Raw genomic sequence first — 23,760 nt, 5'->3', positions numbered from 1 at the left:
ACACTGTGTTGGCACATGGAGTGCCTGTTGTTGACATTTCTGAGGCCATGACATGGGCATCAGTGCACACGTTTACAAAGCACTACTATCTTAACAGCCAGGTCCGAATGGAAGGACAATTTTTTCCGTTTGGTCCTGCAAAACTTCTTGGTCTAAGCTCACTCCTCAGACTTTCCACCTTAGGGTGGTACTGTTTAAATAACTATTCTATAGGTGCAGAATCTGAGGTTAATATTCATCGTAAGAACGAGTTGCTTACCTATGGTTATGCTCTTTCTCCCACCTTCTTATTCTGCAGAGTGGTCTCTTTTTACCATCTAAAAAGTTCCCAAATAAGAGATCTACGCCCTAGGTACCTCCCAATTGTTTTGTGCTCCGCATACTTTGACTCGTAAAGACTCAAGCAAGAAACTGACATTGACATGCAGGGATGGCACTAAAATGCAGCTTTGCTTCGTATCTTCTGGATTGAATGAAGTCAACATGGAGCTACACTGGGCTACCTAGGAGCGTGTGAGAGGACTGCTAAGAAAAGTTTCTGTATCCAGTCTGGCGTCTGCAAAATATTCTAAAAGTAAGGAAACTGCAGTTAGCTAGAATATCCACCAGAGTGAGTGTTACTAAAGGTAAGAAAAGTGTTTTGAACACTGTCACTGTTCTCAGTCTGTTACTGATGTTCTGCATCTAAGGGCACAGAATGCTCTGTTGTAAACTACCGTCAGCATGTAGAGGGGTGCCTATATACAGCTCAGTGCTGTCACTTCTGGAGACGGGACCAAAACACAACATGCAATGCGTGGGAGTAACTGCTGGGAAAAGGTAAGTAACTTGTTCGTCTCTGGCACACAATTTCCACGTGAAGCCAGCACAAACTTCCAGCTATGGATCTGTGGCCCCACCTCCAAATGACCCTGCCAATCATGTTCCATCAATGTCTTGAAACCTATTATACCATCACTGAGCAAACACAAGAAGATGATGGAGTTAGCGCTGAAACTTTTCAGGCACACTCCCCCAGTCACTATTAGATCTGGGTTGAATCCATCCTCGTTCTTTAGCTCACTTCACCATCCCAGTTCATACCCAGCCATATGCAACTCAGTCTTGACTGTGTTCTTCATGGGAACAGTCCAGCCTGAACTGCCAAGCCAGGTCTTCCCTGGACCGGAAATGAGCATCCTGGGACTAGTTTCGGGGAGACACCCCATATCAGTCAGGCTAACTTAAATCCAGTGGCAAAGTGAGCAAGTGACCCACGTCAGTGCATGCCCTGCCAACATTAAGGCAAACAAAGCAAACACAAGGAGATGATGGACATAGCACTGAAACTTTTCAGACACTCACCCCCAGTCACTATTCGCTCTGGATTGAATCCACCTTCGTTCTTTAGCTTACTTCACCACCCCAGTTCAGATCACCACTTGACCCAGGGCTCTGAAACAGTCCTAGGTAAAGAAGCTTTTTCAGTGATGGGTTGGTCAGAGATTTCAACAAGCGAATGTCCCTCAATGTGCTTTTGGTGTCCTTCTCTTTTGAATTTCACGACACAATGGTCTCTTTAAACAGAAGTACTCTTTTTCCAGACAGGCCGCTCACTGCTTCTATGTGCTCATGTGACTACCATCCTTGGCCCAGTCATCATCATCTCTGCATCTCCATATAGCAACTTGCTGGTTAAATTGCTCTTTACTGAGTTACGTTTGTGCTGTTCATTACACCCTCACACTGTTGGAACTTCGTCCTCACACCCCTGTGGGCCATTCTTACTGTTCCTGGGTGAAATGCCAACACCTTAGGGCGCCTGGCATTTCGTGGTCTCACACTGAGCACCCCCAGCCCTTCTTCAGCATGCATTTTCAAGGGGAAAGCTTCAGCTCTCATCATGCAATGAATCATGAGCTTTAATGCAAACCTTGATATAAAAACATTACTTGATGGTCTGTTACCTGTGGTTGAGAATGTGAAGTAGCTTAGAAGGCTGAGAAAAGAAGCATTATTTAACATATTATTACAAGTGCTTATTGTCTCTGGACTTCTCTGTAGAACTAAACATATTAATAAAGGAGGTGGTTTGAGGGTGCTCAGGTCATGTGACTGACTTTTATCAGTTCAAGTTAGACTATATTTGGTCATCTCACCACTGAAGGAATATCAGGTTGCGCATGAAAGAGAACCTAATGACACTTAGTAACAAATGTAAAATAGTGACAAATGTATTTAGTTATTGGGCATCATCATTTTAGGATGACAGCATTGAATGTTGTTATAAAACAAATGTTTTTTTGTTTGGTTTAAGTGTGTCCAATGAACAGGATGCAGAAAAAAATGAAGAACATCCTGAACAAGAACCTACATCAACAGTGCGCCCAGAAGAAATACCTGCTATTCCTGAAAACAGGTTTTTGATGAGAAAAAGTCCTCCAAGAGCAGAAGATGTTGACCGGAAGACCAGGGAGAAGGAGAGGGAAAGGTGATTATTACTTTGCTTGACAGTGAATGTGACAGTGATGTTATTTCAAGACACGCATGATTGAACATTGTATCAATATACACTACCAAAAATTAAGTTCTAAAATGTGCACACACTTTGCTACTCATGAACACTCTCCAGATGACATGCAGCGGAACATACTTGAGGCGCACCCCAGTATTAGTAAAAGTGCACTGTTTTGAAAAGTCCAAAATTGGATCTTTAGTCTTTCCACCCATGTGAGTGGATTGAAGGAGGCTATCCTGTGGAGCGAATTAAAGCGATAAGCCCAACTCCCCCCACACCACCCTCCCAAGATTCAGTCACTTACTGTCCTGCATTCCCTTGGTGACACTAATGTACTATTTGTGTGAGTACGGTGCGATTATGCCACATCTAATGTACACCATCTGGCATTTACCATCTTCAATACTCCGAATAAACCATGCAGGGAACACCCCTCCCCCGTTCCCCCCCCCCCCCCCTTCCGTTTCTCTCCCTTTCAAACCAGAAACACAGGATATTAAGTGTTTTGTGGGCTGCTTTCTCCACTTTATTTCTGTGTGTTTTTGTTTGACCCTACACTTTGAGTTGTTTTGCAGATTTTTTTCCTCCTTTGTGTAGGGATCCCTGTTCACCAGGAACCTATACACCACCTTTCAAGTGCAGTACTTTGACCATTCTAATATGGTGCCCGTTAATTTGAAAAGCTGCCCTGAGCGCTTGCGGGTTGATCGAGCAACCACTCACTACATGCCTGTAAATGGGTGCATGCACGGTTTGCTCTACACCAGGCCAACTACGCTGATACTCGTTTCCGGCACTACCGGGCCACCAGGATTTGACTCTTCATACTCCCCATTACTATCTAACCCCTGTTGCATGCCATACTATTGAGCTGTGTGTGACATCAGACGATGCCCAGCTCATGATACACTACCAAGATGGCAGCCTCCACCCATAAGCACTCCAGATGATTTTACATTACCCTGACGACCATCTCTCCCGAATCGGCAGAGTATGGGTAGGTTGACTGGAACTGTTGCGGCTGCAATGCTGTAAGTATCGTTCCTGCACTTAAGACCTTTAACCTTAACTCATGTCCTGGGGCGTCCCCCTGTATATTACTTTTGCCTGTTTTTTTATTTTTTCAGCATGCTTAATTAAGCGCTCACTCTGTTCTCATGCGAGGAGGCAACACCTTCCGCCCTAATTGGGTGAGTTATATGGTCTCCTTACATAATGGGTGAAATCCCAGTACTTGTCTTCACTTTTAAGTGTGTTACGTGGTTTTGATTGTGTTTGTGTACTTCACAGTGCTATTTGCACTATCACCCCAGCAGCTTGTCGTTTATTCAGCGCAATGCTACTCTAAAAATAAATTATGCCTTTAGCTGTGACGTTGCCTATTTATGTTTTGTACCTTTGTTTCAATTCAATAAGCTTTATTCGATTAAAATGTGGCAACCATAAAAGCAAATGTACATATACAGATACAATGTCCAAATTCATTAAGAACAGCCGGCAATCAATTAGAGTTTCAAAACAACGTACAATTCCCAGCAAATTAAACTTAAAATAGATGTCACAACATAAAAACTAATCAACTATTTTTGTGTAAACAATAGACTCATAGCAGCATTTCATAAACGATTGTTAAAATAGACGATTCTAAGGTTCAAGAACAAGTCACATAGATGTAGGAAGTGCAAAGTGCTCTATTAGTATGCCCATCCCATGGTCATGGGGGTACTGGTCACACTTCCAAATTCATTAAAAGCAGCAAAAAAATTCAATTACAGTACAAAATTTCATTAAAACCTCATACTTTTCTTGGCATTAATTGAACTTAAAATAAATGTCGCAGCATAAAAACAAATCTCAGGTTCTCTTAACGTGAACAATAGGCTCATAGCAGCATTAGTGGTTTTAGTGTTATATTTCTTGAACAGTGGTTTAAGATAGGCGATTCTAAAATTCAGGTACAGATCACATAGAAGTAAGAAGTGCAAGGTGCTCTGTTTAGTATGGCCATCACATGGGCATGGGGAGGTTGGTCGCTGTTTCATTGTGGGGAACGCTGCTAAATGGTGAACAAGGCCTAGCCTCATTCTTGTTAAAACATATCGGTGGGAGGGTCTCGTGACAAGTGTTAGATAGCTTTGAAAGCCATCGGTATCTATATGTAGATGGTAAAGCTGGTATGTGGTTTGCTTCCCTACTGTTCTCAGCCTGCATTCTTTCTTATGGTACAGGAAAGTATTTTTTATCTCCTGTTTAGACAATCCAACATCATCATTTGGGTTTTCCATGCTCATCAGATTGAATAAGTCTCTATAGGTATTAACTAAATATTTAAGCCAGGGAATACTTAAAACAGTTATCCAATCGCGGGCAGTCATTAATAATAGATTTAGTGAATATGGTCTCCTCTTTTGACCATATTGATCTCGACAACAGTAGGGGTCTCAGTGCAATCAAGTCTGACAAATAATTGAGCCCCACTTCGCAATGGATTAGTTCAGAGGAGGCTGAGTCCGACAGACATGAAAGTTTTTTTAAAAATGAGTTTTCCTCGGTGGCCCCACACACCTGCACCATATAATGCAACAGAGGTGCATCCAGCTTTATAGATATAGGCCATGTCTTTAATGCGGCGATCCTCCAGTTTAGAAGCAAACTTGAAGACCCCGTACACACTTTTGGTCATTTTAGCCCGAACATTAAACATTTCACGGTTCCATTTCCCGTCACAGGAAAAAAATAACCCTAGATAACAAAAATTATCTACATTTTGCACTAAGGATTTCATATTCCTGGGTTTCGAACCACCGATCATTGTGTATGTTTTGGCCTTGTTAATCAACAGCTTCCTCCTGCTAATAAAATCTGCGAACCCATCAATTAACCTCAGAAGACCTACCGATGTTGTGGATAAGAGCGCAGCGTCGTCCGGATAAAGCAGGACTGGAACATCCTGGCCCTCAGCGTGCCTTTGTTTCATTTGTATTCTAGGTCGGTCCTTTTACATAGCATTGTATCAAGTTATACCACAATTAGGTTTTCTGTGGTTGGAAATCCTGGACAAGGATTGGATTCTATCCATTGTGTAGATTAGATTTGTTCTGTTCCTGATGAATTGCCACCTGAAATTTTTAGACTACACGGCAAGAAAAATGTATACCTCATTTTTTAGCTAGGATATATGATTACATCTATCGTTGGACACCGCGTTTAACCAGAGGAGTAGGCTAATTTATTAAAATTCACATTAGAGATGTACCTGGTCTAATTTAACATCACTACGTTTCTATAAACTTAATTACATCACCAATCTACACTTGCTGGCCCTTCTCCTCACTTCACATACGACATTTGGGACTAAAAGTTCTCTGAAAGAGTCCCTTCATTGCAGCACCAGACCAGCCCGACGGGAAGTAGTGCCCTATGATGAAGCAGGACACCCATTTGGATGTGTGAGGGCTTTAGTTCCAAAAGAAACGGACCCTGTGTCCGTTCACTTGAACATTGACCGACCTTTGAATCTTTTTGTTTGCCCTTCACATTTCTTTAAAGGAACTGCATACAGATTTTGAGAAAATTGTTTTTTTTTAGTGGTGTGTATGCTGGACCTACACGCGCCCCTAGTCCCTCTCTTTTGTGATCGTTTGAACAACACTGCAATCAATTGATACAGTAACAATTTTAGTAACAAAAATATACCTGTATACTATTCTTTTTACATTAGCTCCCCTCTCACCAAATCACACATCTCCTGCAATTTGGAGTTGCAGTGAATAAACATAAAAGAGCAATAAACATGTTGTGGGCAGTTTTTTGTAAATTATTGGATCTTGGATTCCAGTTAACAGAGGTTTATAGTATTCCATTAATGGGGTCCACTAGCTGAGGATGCGTGTCCTAACATTGTGCCCAATTTGTATGTACAGCAGATGAGAAGCAACCTGTTCCTTTGGTAATATATTGAGGTTGTTATTGCTTTAACATAGACTCAACAGAAATCACGCACTGGCAAGTAGGATCTTCCAGGGTATCAAATAGCTGCTGCTGCTTACATTCTTTTTTGCTGATCAATTTCACAGAAATCTTTTAGCCACTTCCTTAGTCTAAGGTTAGGCCCTTACTGGTTTGTGTCAGTTTCTTTGGGATCTGAGTGATCAATAACTGCTTTTGTACTTGAATGCCACCAAAGCTGGGTGGCAATTCATTTGGTTTCTGCTGAAACATTGGGACCTGCCCCCGAGAGAAGTGGAAGCTAGCTTTACTTGTTGCTCATGAAGTAATTTTTGTTTCTAGCTAGGTGCTTGAATATGGTGAGGCAGTTCTTGCCCACCCCCATCCATTTTGAATCATACCCGACCTAAAAGCTAGTTCAGGCTCTCCTCTTCTACTATTCATTTGCAACTGCTCCATAAATCCACCTATTCAGAATTATCACTTTATTTGGGCTTTCTTGCCACTATTATGCTTAGGTGTATTATTAAGTGTCAGCAAGTGCTTGGCTTTTGTGGCTTCCTGGAAACTCATCCTGGACATGAGAGAGATGGTCACTGTTGAATCTTTTGATGAGTGTTTTTGTGTAGTCATACGGGGTGTCATGAATCCTACTCCCCTTACTGTCTGGCCAAAAGAAAATCTCAGTTTAGGAAAAAAAAAGTGAAAAATATTTCAGGATTGGGTACATAATTCTTATGCTGCGGATCTCCAACACAGTGAAGAACTGCTTTTGGCAAATGTTTTGTCCAGAAATCTTCTGCCATCCTTTATTTGTCTTAAGGACTGTACTCTAAACATTGGCTTTCTAATACACTAAAAGATGACCATCTGCAATGTATCAAACACCTTTCTTCCACATTCCTAGTCAGTGGCTCCAGATGGCTCAGTGTTTTGAGGCCATGGAGAAGGGACCGCAAATACTGAAGCTGACTGATCTCTGCAGTGGGTTCTGATGCCTAGGGTAATTTGTTTTCAGTAGTTTAGTATTTAAATACTTAAATCTGAAGATACAGTAGTGTGATGTAATTAAAGTTTCCCAACATGGTGTTGAGATAATGAGCTATCAGCCTCATAGACTGTTTGGTAGTCGATAGTAGAGTGGATGATATTGTAATATGCTTTTGCAGTTGCTAGACTCTGCATATGCACTTGAGAAAACAATGTCTTCCAGTCCATTCATATCAATAGTTTCTTATGTTGGGAGTCTTCACCTGAGCTAGAAGACATCCCCTTTGTTCTTTTCCTCGCTCTCTCTCCAGTCTTGAGCTTCTCCAGCCGCTCCCATCCATAATCTTCCCGGTCCACTTTCTTACCACCAATATCAAATAGAAAATGTGATGAAGGTAATAATGACAGTGAAGTCTTTGATAATTATCCAGCATGATGTACAATGGCAATGGAGATGTCCCTGGATTACATGATGGACGGCCTGACTGATGCACTCTGCCATACTCCTTTAAATGAAAAACAGTGTCTTTCTGTTTATGGGTGAATTTTCGTGGAGACTACTCATCATACAAATATCCCCAAGCAGCAGAACAGTTGTTTACAAAATCAGCCAATAGCTGGTGATTTGGTGAAGAGGAAAAAGCCTCTGTTCAACCCTGGGGTTCTCTGCACTGCCACACTTGGGTGCCATAGCCTTACAGTCTAACATTTAACATTTAACCAAGGTCATGAGCAGATGAATGGCAACCCTCATCCCCGGTATTATGTGGGCATCAGTGATATTTCTAACCTCAAAACTTTGATAATTCATTGTCTACTTCATCCTAAAAAGTCTGCATCATGGTGTGTCTCCATAATGTTTGCGGGAAGATTCACAGTTATTTAATACATTCAAACTAAAACCATGGGAAAAAAATTATATTTTGGCCTATGTCCCTTTAATATCAAATACGGTAAAAGCTCCATAGTGTGGTTTCATGTGATCAGGTTCCCAATGCAGTGAGTTATGACACATACATAATATTTTAATTAAAAACACATCTCTAGCTCACGATCAAACCATGGATTTCCTTGATGTAGCCTAGCGGTGTATGTTCAAGCTCCCCAAAACATTAAAAGTAGTAGCAGGAATCATCTGTGAACTCACTAAGGTGCAATTAGCCAGGAAATCCTGTCAAAAGGTATCTCTTTAAAGGCCCCTCTCACATTAGTAAGTAGTGTTACTACCCTGTGGAAGATGATCCTGTGACAGCAAGCATGAAGCGGCGTGCAGCAACTCTAGAGTCAGTTGATTTAAGTTTGGCTTGAGTCCTTTAAAGACGAAGAAGCAGCAGGGTAAGTGATGACCGCTTGGGGCCTGCAGTCAGAGAAAAAACAAGTTGCCTTGGTGCTGAGACCCACGGTAGAGCCAATGACTCATTTACATTGCATTATAGGCAATACTTAGGCCCAGCAGGGCGAGATTATAAGATCCTGGACACAGCTGCACAGAGATAGAGCCCTATCGTGGCATCTGTGAAAACAACCAATACAAACTTTTGAAGTAGTTCAGGATCCTGCTGCTTGACAAGAACTGTCTACGTATTAATTGCAACAAGTTTAGTTCCGTCTCCACCACGACTGCCTTGAACTAGATGCTATCCCATAAAGTTAGGAGTGATGTCTCTGCCTTAAGATGTGGTTGGGGATGGGATGAGAGGCAGGGCCGGAATGTGCAACTTGGGATCATATTTGTATCAATAATGTGTTTGCTGTCAGTCAACACATTTTGCATCAGTCACTTGGTGTCATCTTTTCTTTCTTTGCAGAAACGCATCCAATTCCCAGTCCTCTTTATATCCACGACGACTTTTAGTAACCCGATCAGGAAGGAAAATAAAAGGAAGAGGACCAAGGGTAAGAGCAAATTAGCTATTTCTTTTAATCATTCCACTACATTTTTAACCCGTGGTAAATGGATCCAGCTGTTTGTGCTCAGTTTGAAACCGAAAGGTAAATTATTATTTTGTTTTTCATTTTTATATAAAGCTCTGATTTCCCAAACACCCAAGTGCTTTGAGTATCCGGTCAGCAGACAACAATTGTTGGATTTGTGGACGTGCAAGAACCATGTGTGGTGGCATTAGTGGCTCTCCTATTTACTTTTTAAAGGAGATACTCCCTACAGATTGTATTATTTAGATTGCGAACCAGTAAATCCCTTACTGTGCATCAGTTGGCCCTTCCTTTTGACCAAGTGCAGTGGTTAACAATTTTTAAAACTGATTATTCAGTTTCATCTGCCAAGGGATGGTCCTATGGCTCAATGATTGGTCTTAGTGACACCCTGCGAGAGAGCCAATTTGAAACTAAACTCTCCCACCATCTAAAGCCATCTCTGCTGTGACTGCAACCTCTTCCATGAACTCCCAATATGTGAATGTTAAAGTCTTTATTGGGGAGCTAGAGCACTATGACCACCAGACTGCAAAAGGAAGCTATGAAAGTAGCCTCTCCAGTAAGGTCCCTTGGTCTGGAAAGATAGAATTATGCCTAGAGTTGTAAATAGGTCAGACCAAACTTAAGATGTAAATGTTTTACCTCTCGCCTCCACCCTCATGTGTCATAATGAGGTAATCTGTGTGATCTGATTTTTTCTTTTAAATAACAGTAGCTAAATCTGTGGCAGAGGGTAATGGGCTATAACATGCCCCTTCCTGGTAAACGAGTCTGATTGTGGCCGTCGGAGGTCAATAAATCAAAAATAAAATCAATGGATAGCATGGACCAGGGTTGACGTGGTGTAATTAAAGGGTGCAATAGGCCTTAAAACATGGAGTTTTAACTTGCAGGCATAATCTAAGAGACTGTACTTACTGCCTTACATGTTGATGTAAGTGGAGCACCAAAAGGACCCGAAATGTAAGTACTGTGTACGACAGATTCCTGGATGGACTGCTTTGGAGGTATCCTGGTCCCAACTCAATACATAAATTAAATTAAATAATTCTATAGAGCGCGCAATACCTGAAGGTGTCTTGGCGCTAGACGGAGCAAAACCTGAAGAAACATCTGCCTGAACAAAGACAGATCTAAGGGGAGCAATTGATCTATTGAGTAAATTGCCAGGTCTTCAACTGCTTCCTAAATTTCTGCGATGTAGCCTGAGAACGTAGAGCAAGCGGCAAAGTGTTTCAGAGTGTCCCTCCACAGTAGGAAAACATTCTTCCACCCCATTTTGCTTTGTTTATTCTCAGGACCTTGACCTTTCGTGCTAAGCTCGACCTGAGGTTCCTACTTGGGGAATACCAGGAAAACTGTTCCTGGAAGTATGTAGGGCTGGTCCAGTAGAGGGCCTAATGAGCTTTGCACAAGGCCTTAAAGGAAATCCTTTTTTCCACCAGAAGCCAGTGTAGACCGTGCATTAGTTGAGATATCTATGCAAACGTAGGAACATTCAGCAGCACTCTCGCTGCCGCCCTCTGCAGCGACTGCAGTTTCCCTATCAGATGTTCATGGGTACTTAGATATAGGGCATTGCAGTAATCCATCTTAGAAAAGATGAGTGCCGTCATCACTCTCTTTTGTAGATCAAAAGGAATAAATGGGAGTACTTCTTTTTTTTTTGTTAAGATCTTTCAGCATTAAAAACCTGATCAAGTAACAGCATTGATTTGTTCTAAAAAAACATAACTTGGTGTCAAAGATGTCTCCCAGATTTCTTGCTTTCTGGGTTGGCCTCGGTAGCGCACCTATGTCCGAAGGCCACCATGATGCATCCCAAAAGGTGGTCTCATTTCCAAAGAGCATTACCTCAGTTTTTTCTGAATTCAGCTTAAGACAGTTTCTCTGCATCCAGCTCGCAATACTTGTATTTGCAATGAAGAGATCGGTATGCAATGTCTGCTTTTCTACCACAAAAATAATTTCTTTTTCTGTCTGTAGTTTGGTTCGTGATTTTTTTATCCCGTTTTAAGCATCTAGTTTCTGTTGTACCGTAGCAGCTTGATTAATAAAGGGATTCATGATTGTATAGAGTACCTGCCAATGGAAGAATACAGTTTGCTGGAAATTTTGGTTCTCCTGCTCTCTCATGCTTGGAAAGAGTGTATGTTGTTCCATGTAGTTTGCTGGGCCAATAATCGGTATCGAAATAGAAGCAAGATAGGTACAGCATTCATAGTGCATGTCTGTGGGTTTTGCAAAACATTGATGGCAAGAAGGCTAGAGTTTTATGGCCAGTTCACCTTTATGCTAATGACACCAGTGTGCAAAGGCATTTTTGATGGCCATAAGTTTTCAGACATACATGTTATAATGTTCATTCGTATGCTAGTAAGTGTTTTGAAGTAATAAACAACTGGATGACTTGACTGGTTGCCATTGAAAGGATGGCTCTGATAGCTATAAGGAAAAATATGTTTCTACAGTTAACAGTAATGTGACAGCTGGCTGTCTGGAAATTGATGCTAATGTAAAAGCAGTTATTGATAATGGCCATGCTACAAGATGTGCGGGGCGTAATGAAGTGTATAATGACAAAGGTGTCCTTAATGGAGGGAAACCTGAAGGCTCTCTTGAATCATGTAGCCCAAACAGTGCATGCAGTGGGGCACCGTGACGCCAGAGTTGCTGCAGTAGAGAATGAACAGAGATCCCACAGGAGCCATCGTTTTGGGAAATGTACCATTACCACACTCTTTCTTTGAAACTAAAGTAGAGTGCTTGGAAATCAATACGAGGGAATCTAGGCTTTACATCTTGGGGATTTCGAATTCAACTACAGAGCGGACTTTGGTACCATATGGGTAGATCTGGGTGACCCGCAATATCGAGAGCATCTGACAAAGCCAAGAAAGCAAAAGGGGGCCACAAGGAGGTCCAGGGCTTACGCTTTCTGACCTGAACCACACAACATCGATGATGAGATAAAAATTTGAAGGCATCAAAATTGAATAGGCTTCCCTTGCGGTGTGAAGAGACTCCCTGGTTTACAGAAAGATTCAGGTTGAGGGGAACCTTTTTGTTGCCTACTGCAAGATCTGTTAGAGACTTTCTGTCGCCAAGAAATTGTCACATGGTGGTATGAATGCAGTTATAAAGGCGGAACTTAATGATGTGAGTTATGTTGCTGTTAATGCCCAGAATCGATCAAGTCCGAGTCCCTTTATGTTCAGGCCTTAAATTGCATATTTATGCTGTGCCCCCTAATATTTGAACCATAAATAACCAAACAGATGGTTCATACTATGCTCTCTCTAAATCAGATATTTACATTTATGCATCCTACATTGATTAGGGAAAGGCGGTGAAGGGGTTGGAGAATGTGCTGGTGGGGACTATGATGAATCTATGGTGTGATTAACTAAAACACTGCTTTAAGGGGTCCACTGTAAACGGGTCGCTGCAGCCCCCAGACATTTGCATTTGAGCTGGAAATATGAAAGCCATGGCCCGTGTATCTTCTGGAACTTAAAGGGGAATCTCCTGTGTTTGTAACCCACTTTTTCTGCACTGTGCATTGGTCCATGCCTGTGTACGATTTGTCCTACTTTGGACAGTGTTTTCTCCCCTATTTGCATTCTAAATCTCTCTTGGCCGTTGTATTTCTGCATTTCTGTGAGTGAACCACTGTAATGCAGTTCTGATCTTATTTTTATCCATACTCATACCTGGTGCAAAAATGATGTGCCACAAAAAAAGACACTTGGTTGAACTCAAATTAACACTTCTCCAATTTAGCATATACATAATTTGAGTAAAAATAAGCCATTGACACGCTCAAAGGTGTCTAGATTCAAGTAGAGTATTGGAAAAAATTAAAATGACAGCTTAATAAACCACATCGTATTAATCTAGGATGTCTCTGAGAATATCATTAACCTAGGTGCTGGATGACTTCTGGAGTGCTGCCTAAAATAAGACAGAAAATATTCGAAATGTCTAAATTTAGTGTTGTGAGCTATCTTCCATTTATTTCCTTTTTGTATTCCAACCAGGTTTTAAGTACCTCAAAGGACTAATTGGTGAACCAGTGGGAGGAACGGAACTAATTAAGAAGAGCATAGATAACTAGTCTGACCCAATACAGGGTCTGAAGTACCCATGTTTTTTTGGATGCTAAAAAGATGAGCAATGCTTGCATGAATGTTTCTGAAGTTCTGCTTCTTCTAATTCAGTGCAATCATATATACCGTCATGTGGTTCTTCAGTTCCAAGTATGAGATCAGTAGGGCAGCCATTCTCTTTGGTGTCGTAGAAAATTAGTCCTTTTATACTCAAGATGTCTGCAAATACCGGATACTTCTAAAGCAGTGACTCTTGTCCCTTATCACCTGATTGTATTGCCACCACTGCAGTCTTAGACTCTTGAGTGAAACAATGGGACTGACAGTAACCTACTTTATATTGTATTTTGTGTTGTCTCGATTGAAGGGGTTACGTTTCCTTATCCAGGTGGTTGCAGATCTCGGAAAAAACAAAAATGTCTTAGATATCAAATGCAGCAGTTTCAGTGTGGTCAACAAGTGAGACCATAAAGAAGGTCTCTGTTTCCTTTGAAATTAAAGAAATGGTCAGCTGCACAGATAGATTCTGCATTTTGTTTGAGGCATAGCTGTGTATTATTTGTCATAGAAAATTATGCACGTCTAAAAATTCCAGAAGCATTTTGCAGAGCAGAAACACACCTTACCTTGAGGTAAGGTCACTTATATGTCTATGGGCATAGTGGCTAAGACAGCTTTTACATTCAGTTTGCGGCAGCTATTCAGAATTGCGTAGTAACATTTTTCCAGAAGTGAGGGCAATTCCATTATGTTATGTTACACGGACTTATAAAGCGCATAGCTGCCCCAGAACGAAGATTCCCAGTGCTCACCTACTACTCAAGGTGATACATCACAGAGCCCACACAAAAAGACTTATGCGGCAAGCAACCAGGTCTTCAGCTGCTTTCTAACGCAAAAGTGGCTCTATTACGAAAATTTAAAGGCAGGTTTTTCCATAATATTGGAGTCATCGCTCGAAAAGAGTGATCTCCCAGCCTGACCCTATTGGTGCAAGGTATCGAAAACAAATTCAAGTCAGCAGATCGGATGGCCCTAATGGGTATATACAAAAACAACAGTTGATGGGCAGAATGCAGAACAATGTCATACATTCACCCCAGTACAGAGATCTGGGCCTAAATCCATCGTTTTTTTGCCCACCATGCCATTCCAGTTTAAACCCAGCCATATGCAAATCAGTCTTGACCCTGTGCCTCATGGGAACGGTCCAGCCCGAACTGCCAAGCCAGGTCCTTCCTGGACTGGAAACAAGCATCCTAGGACCGGTTTTGGGGTTTCACCCCTCTTCAGCCAGGATAGCTTGATTCCAGTGGCATGGAGAGCACGGGACTCACGTCTGAGCATACCCGTCCCACTCGGGGTGACAAATGCAAAAACAACAGTTGATGGACTGAAAATGGGTATATACAGCCTTCACCATGGATGCCAAGCTAGGTGCCCCCTGCTCGGTCATAATCAGTTGCGCTAAATGTAAGACCTTAAAATGAATACGTTTCTCTATCGGGAGCCAATGAAGTTTACAAAGCAACTTAGAAACAGTGCTGAATTTAGGCTGAAGAAAAAGTATTCTGGCTGCTGCATTCTAAACAATCTGCAGCCTATTTTTTACATGCCTGGTGGCGACCAAGTACACAATATTACAATAGTCTAGACGCAAAATGATTAAAGACTGTATATCAAACATTCGCCGAATCTGAGGATGGCCAATAATCGATTTGAGACTTCTTAGAGTTTCAAAACAAGTTCCCAACAGTGCTCAAACGACAGTGCATCATCGAGCCAGACACCCAAACTTTTAGGTCTTGCCTAGGCAGTGCTTGTGCTGTCTCTTCGAGACATTCTGTATTCAGGATCAGGGCATGAAGCCCCACCCTCTTACCGCCAATCTTTTTAATTGCCTCCTGCCCCTGTTTTTTTGTAAATGGTGGCACAATAGGCTTCATAGTCCCTCCTTGGTACCACCTTTTCTCTTCTTGTAACCTCCCATAAGGACACCCCCCTGTTACATGTGTTGTTACTCAGTAGGCTTTAATTACAGCCTCCGAACACTATTTTCTTAAATAGCTTTGCCTGCCTGCTTTTGCAGGCAGGACACAGTCCCTCAATGCATATATTTTTTTTTTTCCATTTATCCAGCGCGGCACACCTTGGCATGCATAATGGTGGCTATGCTTTTCTGTTCTTATTTGCTGGCAAAACACGGCCGCATGACTTTCTTTTTAATTACTTTTTTAACATCTTAAGCTAAAGCGCAGGTGCCACGATTCCTTTATAAGTAAACAAATAGTGAAAAAAAATGCTAATTTGTTTTTCTATTGGTTTACTTTTGAAGCAATCGTGGCACCCGCGCTTTAGCTTTAAATGGTCAAAGCTAAAGCGCGGGTGCCTCCATAATAAACAAATGTGAGCAAATCGAAGGAGCTGCATGTGTTTTTTTTTTTTCTATTTGCTTACTTTTGTTTACTATGGAGGCTCCTGCGCTTCACAATGTTGAAAGTTAAAGTGCAGGTGCCACAAAGGTCTCACATTTGAGAGAGTTTGAGCTATTGGCATTGTAAATGACAATGGCTTCCATTTGTGTGTTAACAAAACCTGCAAGCGATGTTTTTGCACCGTTTGCAGGTTTTGTAAACACATAGATAAAAGGCATTATCATTTACAATGGCAATAGCTCAAACTCACGCAAATGCAAGACCTGTTGCATTGCAAAGGCTTGTTTACAATCCTATTTGGGCTTTGGAGGAGACCCTAACATCCTCGGCCTCCAGTTATCTCCCAAACCTGAGAATGGTTCCCTAACAAGAGAATTTCTGTCTTGTTGGTATTAAACGTCAGGCAATTTGGATGCATCCAATCCGCAATGGTGGTCATAACGTTTTGAAAATTGACAACGCCCTCCGTAGACCCCACCGACATAGAGACGATAAGCTGAGTATCATCTGCGTAGGATACCAAAGGATTTCACCACATCTGCTAGTGACCTAACGTAGATATTAAAGAGGGTGGAACTTAAGAATGAGCCTTGCGGGACACCATGTTCTAGATTTCTCTTTTAACCCCTTCCATGCTCATGACGGAACGGTTCCGTCATGAGCCACGGTTGAGCTGTGCTCATGACGGAACCGTTCCGTCATGGCCCCGCCCGCGCTCGAACCCTTCAGCACCGCGGCGGAATTCGCCCAGCGCTGAAGGGGTTAAGATGAAAGAGGGGGGGGGTGGTATCAATTTAAGGAATCAAACTCTTTAGAAAGAGACTGCCCAAGCCTTGCCCCGAACCCCAATCTCATAGAGTCGCTGTAGTAGCATCTCATTAAACACCATATCAAAAGCTGCGCCTAAATCTAGAAAAGTGCAGTCGAGCAACCTTCATCCGCAGCTAGATGTAAAGCCTCAGTCACCATAAGAAGAGCGGATTCCATACTGTAGGAGGTTACAAACCCATTCTGCAAGGATTCTAGCACTTGGTTCTTCTCTAGAACTGCTGTCGGAAGATTATTCACGTTTCTCCACTACCTTTGCCAAGAACATTAGGAGTGAAATCAGTCAATAGTTTTCCGGCTGGGCTTGGTCAAGCGAGGGTTTTTTCAAAAGAAGGTTTCCACGCACTGGGCACCACCGCCGTGGACATAGAGAGATTGACTAAACTTAAAAATATTGGGTTAAAGACCGCCTGCATTTTCAATATAAGTTCAGCGCATACATTTAGAACCCTACTTAGATTTTTATTCAGATGCCACGAGACAGGGCACTTTATATTCAGTTTAGGTTAGGCACACTCCCGATACGAGAGCTAACTGTAAAGTGGAGTGCTTCACAGCGGACTACCCCTACTGTAAAGCACCAACTGAAAGCGTGGCTCACTTCATGTTTGCCTGCCCCGCCTATAAGAAGACTAGAATAAGATGGCTAAAACCAATCTGTAGCCTATTGGGCACCTTTGAGCACAGAGTCGCTTTGCTTATTTTGAAGAAGGACGCACGGACCCTCTTTGCTTGTGGCGCGGCCAAGTATTTTGGCCGTGCTTGGATAGTAAGGTTTAAATTCCTACGTCTGAAACTCTAAATGAATTCTAGTGTTTTTTTATATTTTTAAACTGCTCTGATCATTTTTATTGCACTGTCATTTTATAATCATATATAAATTGGAACCGAGTTAATTCTATGGTTGTGTAAAGTGTTTACCTGAAACAGCTTGTTATTATCTACTCCCTGGAAATTTGAACTTATGGTTTTTATTTATTGCATATTTTTAAACTGTGGTCCACCTGATAACTTGTATTTTTATCGAGGATTGTATGTATATTACCGCTTTTAAGATACTTGTTATCGAATAAAGCTATCTTTGAATTGAATATAAGTTCATGTTTAATCGGTTCATCCTGAGAACCCGACTTATCTTTCCTAATCAGGAAGATGAGGGACACCTTGTCCAGCAGTTCCAACTCTCTCAGCTCATCCTCCTTCACCATGCTGCCCATCTTTAATTCAGTCATACACCTCAGTACTTCGAGTGTCAGCTGAAAAATGTAGATAAACATTATTGCCCTTTTTTTAAGAAATAGTCTACAAGCTTGTCATATTTTTTGTTGGATGCCTCAGCCAAACGTGAGTTATCTGCCAGTTTAATCAAACTGTGGACTATGATATAAATTTATTTTGGGAATTACTACTTTTTGTTTGTCAGCAAAGAAAACTGTGCGGCCCTTTTTAACCAATTTGTGATAGACTTTGATGGCTCTCACATACGTTATTCTTAGCCAAGGCATCATATGATTTCCTCCAGGTGTGTTTAAGCACTTTACAGTGCTTTTTTTTGACAATCAATTCTTAATACTGGAGCGCACATGTATAAAAGCATCCAAAGCTGTGGTTAACCAAACCTTGGTCTTCAAAACAGCTGCTTTATAAAAGGTCGAAGAGCTCCATAATACATGCATAAAATATCTTTGCACCATCTTTTTTATTCAGTAATGAATACATTTTTTCGTACACTCACCTTCTGTAAAAATGATTCTGTTCTATCCATGGTATTTTGGTTTTCTGCTGCAGCATAGGATACATAAGTTGCATTGTGATTTTCATATAAACTTGTTTTTACCCATGATCTTGCTTCTGGTCAGTCTGGAGCACTAGATCATTCCGCCCAAAGCATCTATGCTAGATGAAGCCACAGTTAACAAAGCATTCAAAGACATTTGGAAGAAGCAGTTGACTGCTTTGTAGAAGGTTAACTCGATCAAGAAAAATTGCTCATTTGACCTTTGCTAATTTTATTTTGGTTTGCAAAGCCTCAATCACTTGTGTTAAAGAAGAGGAAAGCGCCTCAGTTTGCATGATGTGTCCTGCCAAACAGTGACGACCATCAATGAAAATAGGCTAAATGTCTAACTGCTATCAGGTGGAACAAGCTTTGGTGATGAGATAACAACATAAAGACAAAGGAAATTTAGATAGAGGGAATTAGCCACACTGGACGCACCAAACCTGTAACTACAATATGAGAAGTTACTACTGAGCTGTATTATTGCAGAAGCAAGGCGTACCTGTATTTTAACAGGTATACATGATTACCTTCATTTGAAACTTGGGCTGCGGGTCCACGAGTTGGAAGTCAGTTGATACAGAGCGGTGGAAGATAAATCTGAAAAATTGCAGAGAGATGTAGGAAGCAAATACTGTGACTAAATAGAGAACCGACAAATGGTTAAGGTGCTCATGCAAGGCGGGAAAGCTGGGTGCAAATTAGGTGCTTGCAAAAGAACCCAACAAATCGTGAGTTTGCCGGGTAACATGCGGAAGCAAGTGGGCTCCACCATCTATGACACTGAAACATACAGGCGCATTTACATGATACCCACACTCTTTCATGAGCCCTGAATTTGCGAAGTTAAGAATCTTTGTTGGGCAGCCATAGTGCTACAAACCTCTGATTGAAGCCGGAAATGGCAAGTGTAGCACCAGGAGCTTAACGCCTACCATCAGTTTCTTTGATCATCTTGATTAGCAGCTGTGCTATGGTTGTTCATGATGTTGTAACTGCACATAGCCCATTATCACTGTGGTTAGGAAGGGGGAAGAATGGTTCTCAAAAACCTATATGTAAACAGATGCTAATGACAACCTATCTGAAATATGAACAAATTAACAACATAAAAGCTCTTAATAGGCCGCCAAAACATTTAACAACAATATCACAAGAAAGGGGAAAATCGATAAATGTATGCCTTGGATGGTATTTCAATATCCAGATTGTCTTTCAATGTAATTTAAAACTTGTTTTAATAGTTCAAGTTCTTTATTCTCTATTACCAAAAGACTCTACTTGGTAAAATAGGCTAGGAGCTAGGAAGTGTTAAAAATCAGCTGCAGGTGAATCCATATCCAAAGGTAGTTTCAGTTTTGCAGCGTGAATCTTTCTGGATTCACTATGCTGTGCATTATTCCGCGGTCTGGTGGATGGGTCCGGAATCGTAGTCTTTCTTTTGTCTTTTTTTTTTTTTTTGTTTTTTTTTTTTGTAGCCCAGGTGGGCGTCGACGTCCCACCATTTGGTGTACTTCTCGTGACGTCTGCATGCTTCCTGCGGAAGTCCCACCTTGTTGCTCCATCTTCAGATTCTTTTTTCTGCCGTTGGGTCTGGATCGTCACCGAGAAGCTCCAGAGTTTTTTAACGAAGAAAGAAGAAGAGCACGAGTTTCATTGAAGGAAAATTAAAGGAGACTACAGACAGGAAGAACATCGAGCCGGGACGACGGACAAGGAGGAGAACCTCGAGATCTTCGACGTCCAACGGAGAATGCACACTCAGGGACACTGAGCGCAGGAATGGACAAAACACCTATTAAATTCTGCCGTAACTGCCACCACAAACTCGTGCAGAAGGACCAACATCCGGTCTGCAACCTTTGCCTGCCAGTCGACCACGAGAGCAAAGACTGCAACGCCTGCTCCGCCTTCACACCGAAGACACTCGGGGTGAGAGAGAGGCAGAGGAGAGCCAACTACAACATGGAAGGCAAGGGTAAGGCCCCGTCTCTGTACGACCTGGGGCTCTCCACCGACGATGAAGACAACGTCGCCGAGGAACCTGATGACTTCAGAGACCGATAAGAAGACGTCTGACAAGGTAGGAGAGACGTCTAGCACAAAAACCCCGAAAGGGCCCCGAAAAACAGAGACTGACTCTCGAAAACCAGAGTCTAAGTCCTCGAAAGGAACACCGGCGCCGAAAATTTCAACGACCGCGAGTGGATCCAAGGACGAAAGGTCCAGCGGGTCCTTCGAGAAGGACTCCCAGGTGCCGAAGGCCGCCGAAAAGCAAAGTTCGTCGAAACAGGCCCACGAGGTTGGGCGTTCGACGACGAAGGACAAGGTCGCGTCGACGCAAGCTCCGTTGAAAAGGCCAGCGCTCGACGCCGAACATGCCTCCGAAATGGAGAAGAAAAAGAGAAGGCTCGAGGCGGAGATGGAGAGCATCCTTCAAAGGAAGAAGGAGTTCGACGAGAAGATGAAGAAATTCACAATCCCAACGAAACCACCGACGGTTATCGTCGAGGTCAAAGAGCAGGACGAGTTCGACGCCGAAGAGCAGTCGAAAACTCCTGAAGAAGAGGAAGATGATCTCTACTATGAGGGAGAAGAAGAGGAGGAAAAGCAATCGAACTACGGCTCGGCGCCGTCGACGACGCAAGACCTGGAATGGCAGGTCCTCGACGCCAAAATCCTTCGAGGCCTTCGCCGCCAGATTATATTGGGGCTTACAACATGGTCGTAAAGAGTGCGGCTGCAGCTTTTGGCGTGAAACTAGAGGAGGAAAAACCGAAAGCGGACTTTATACTCGAGACACTGCTCCCCATCCAAACTAGGAGCCAGTTCCTCCCCATGCTTCAGAGTGTCATGAACCAGGGGGAGGAGGCGTTCAAGGACCCTGCAACATGCAGATCCATCACACCCAGAACAGAGAAAAAATATAAACATTCCTCTCAGGACCCTCCATACAGTAAGGGATCTGTCACAGCAGACTCCATTATCACATCTACAGCCAGAAAAAGGGCCAATGTTCCGGCAACCTCTGGACCACCTCCTGACAAAGAGAGCAGAAGGATGGACCTCACTGGCAGAAAAATAGAGAGAAACGCGGCAATGCACTGGCGCATGGCGAACTCCAATGCACCACTGAACAGGCACCAGTACCAACATTGGGACGAAATTGGGGACCTAATCAAGCATCTCCCCGAGCAATACCAACAAAGAGCTTCGCATCTAGTGGAAGAGGGGAAGAATATAGCATGCCTTAAAACAGCGTTGGACGGGGCAGAGACATCAAGCAGACTGATGGCAATAGGAATCACTGAAAGGAGACAGGCCTGGCTCAGAATTTCAGGATTCAAGCAAGAGGTACAGAATAACATCCTGAACACCCCTTTCAACGGAGAAACGCTGTTCGGGGCACCAGTCGATGAGAAACTCACTCAACTCAAAAAAGAGAATGAGACGGCGAGGTCCATGGGGGCCCTGCAATTCAGAGGGATGAGAAGAGGTACCCCGACACAGAGACCTTACAGAAGGGGAGGAAACCAGCCAGGAACGTCACATCAAACATTCCAGCAAGGCCAGCAAGGCGAGGGTCACGGGCAACAGGGGCAGCAGAAACAGAACTGGCAGTAGCAGCCTCGGGGCCAGTCCTTTCGCAGTAGGGGAAACGGACGAGGCCAAAGAAGAAGAGGGGGAGACCAACCCGCCTCAAAGTGACTTCGCACGGAGGAGAGTGCTCACCCACAGCATCCCTCCAAGGGTAGAGCACAAAGGAACCAACAAAAGAGGGTTACACGAACCAAATGCCTACGAGCATGCAACACCGGTGGGCGGCAGACTCAGATTTTTCCTCCAAGAATGGAGAAAAATAACAACAGACAAATGGATACTCAAAATCATACAGTACGGATACTGCATAGAGTTGGAAAGGAGACCTCCAAACAAAAAACCAAAGAGAAGGGAACACTCAGGACAAGAGCTAGCACAACTCGTAGAGTAAGCACTACAGCTACTCCAATAGGAGGCCATAGAACCAGTACCATTCAAAGAAAGGAACAAGGAAGTGTACTCAAACTACTTCCTGGTACCAAAGGTGGACGAAACACTAAGACCCATCCTTGATCTATGATTCCTAAACAAGTGCGTAAGGACGCAAACATTCAAAATGACATCCCTACAAGAATTACTCCCACAAATGAGAGACGGAGACTTCATGTCCACCGTGGATCTCAAAGATGCCTACCTGCACATCCCAATGAACAGGCAGCACAAGATTCTGTTAAGGTTCACCATCAACAAGGATCACTACCAATTCACAACCTTGGCATTCGGTCTAAAGTCCGCACCAAGGGTTTTCACCAAATGCCTTGCAGCAGTAGCAGCGTACCTGCGGAGGGAAGGGATTCACGTGTATCCTTACCTCGACGACTGGCTAATAAAGGAAAGTTCACGCGAAAAATGCGAGTAACACGCACAGCGTGTCACAAGAACACTAACAAAGCTGGGGTTCTCAATACACTGGGGGAAATCATCAATGGAACCAGAACAAGTGAAGATCTTCCTGGGGGGACAGATCAACACCGTAAAGAGAACGGTGATGCCCAGCGAGAAAAGGACACTAGCCCTGCTGAAGGAGACGCGCCTCTACCAGAAGGGGCGGGCTCTGACTGTGAGAACAGCGAGCAAGATCATGGGGATGATGGCGTCATGCATTCACCTAGTTCCCAATGTGCGCCTACACATGAGACCACTGCAGGAATGGCTGCAACAGCAATGGTCACAAGCAAACGGAAGTTGGGAGGATCTAGTGGTTGTAACGCACGCAGTGCAAGAAGAGATAGCATGGTGGAACAGGGAGAACATAACAATAGGGAAGCCCTTAACACCACAAAGCCCAACAGTGACCATCACCACAGACGCATCCCAGATAGGATGGGGAGCACATATGAACAAGCTCAGATTGAGGGGTCTGAGGACTCCAGCAGATGCGGTCAGACACATCAACTATCTGGAATTAAAGACCGTACTGCTAGCACTGAAGGCCTTCCAGAAAAAACTGTACAACCAAAGAGTGTTGATACAAACGGACAATACTACAACTATGTTCTACATAAACAAGTAGGGAGGGACACAATCGTTCCCCCTGTCCAACCTGGGACAGGAAATTTGGAGATGGGCCATCACGCTCAAAATAGACCTGCTGGTCATACACCTACCGGGGAAGGACAACGTAGAAGCAGACTG

The 23,760-nt window shown here is 43.0% G+C and overlaps 1 protein-coding gene across 2 annotated transcripts in view; it reads left to right on the top strand.

Moving 5' to 3' along the window:
- Window positions 1-23,760, top strand: part of PPIG (peptidylprolyl isomerase G) — a 270,573-nt gene that overhangs the window by 210,457 nt on the left and 36,356 nt on the right. For both annotated transcript variants that reach the window (XM_085645353.1, XM_085645352.1), the window contains exons 10-11: window positions 2,297-2,470; window positions 9,244-9,331. In XM_085645353.1, the coding sequence (XP_085501479.1) occupies window positions 2,297-2,470; window positions 9,244-9,331 (262 nt within the window). The remainder of the gene's footprint in view (window positions 1-2,296; window positions 2,471-9,243; window positions 9,332-23,760) is intronic.

Source organism: Triturus cristatus, chromosome 3_1 (genome assembly GCF_964204655.1).
Source record: "Triturus cristatus chromosome 3_1, aTriCri1.1, whole genome shotgun sequence".
Lineage (NCBI taxonomy): Eukaryota > Metazoa > Chordata > Amphibia > Caudata > Salamandridae > Triturus > Triturus cristatus.
This window is presented reverse-complemented; position numbering and strand designations above follow the sequence as displayed.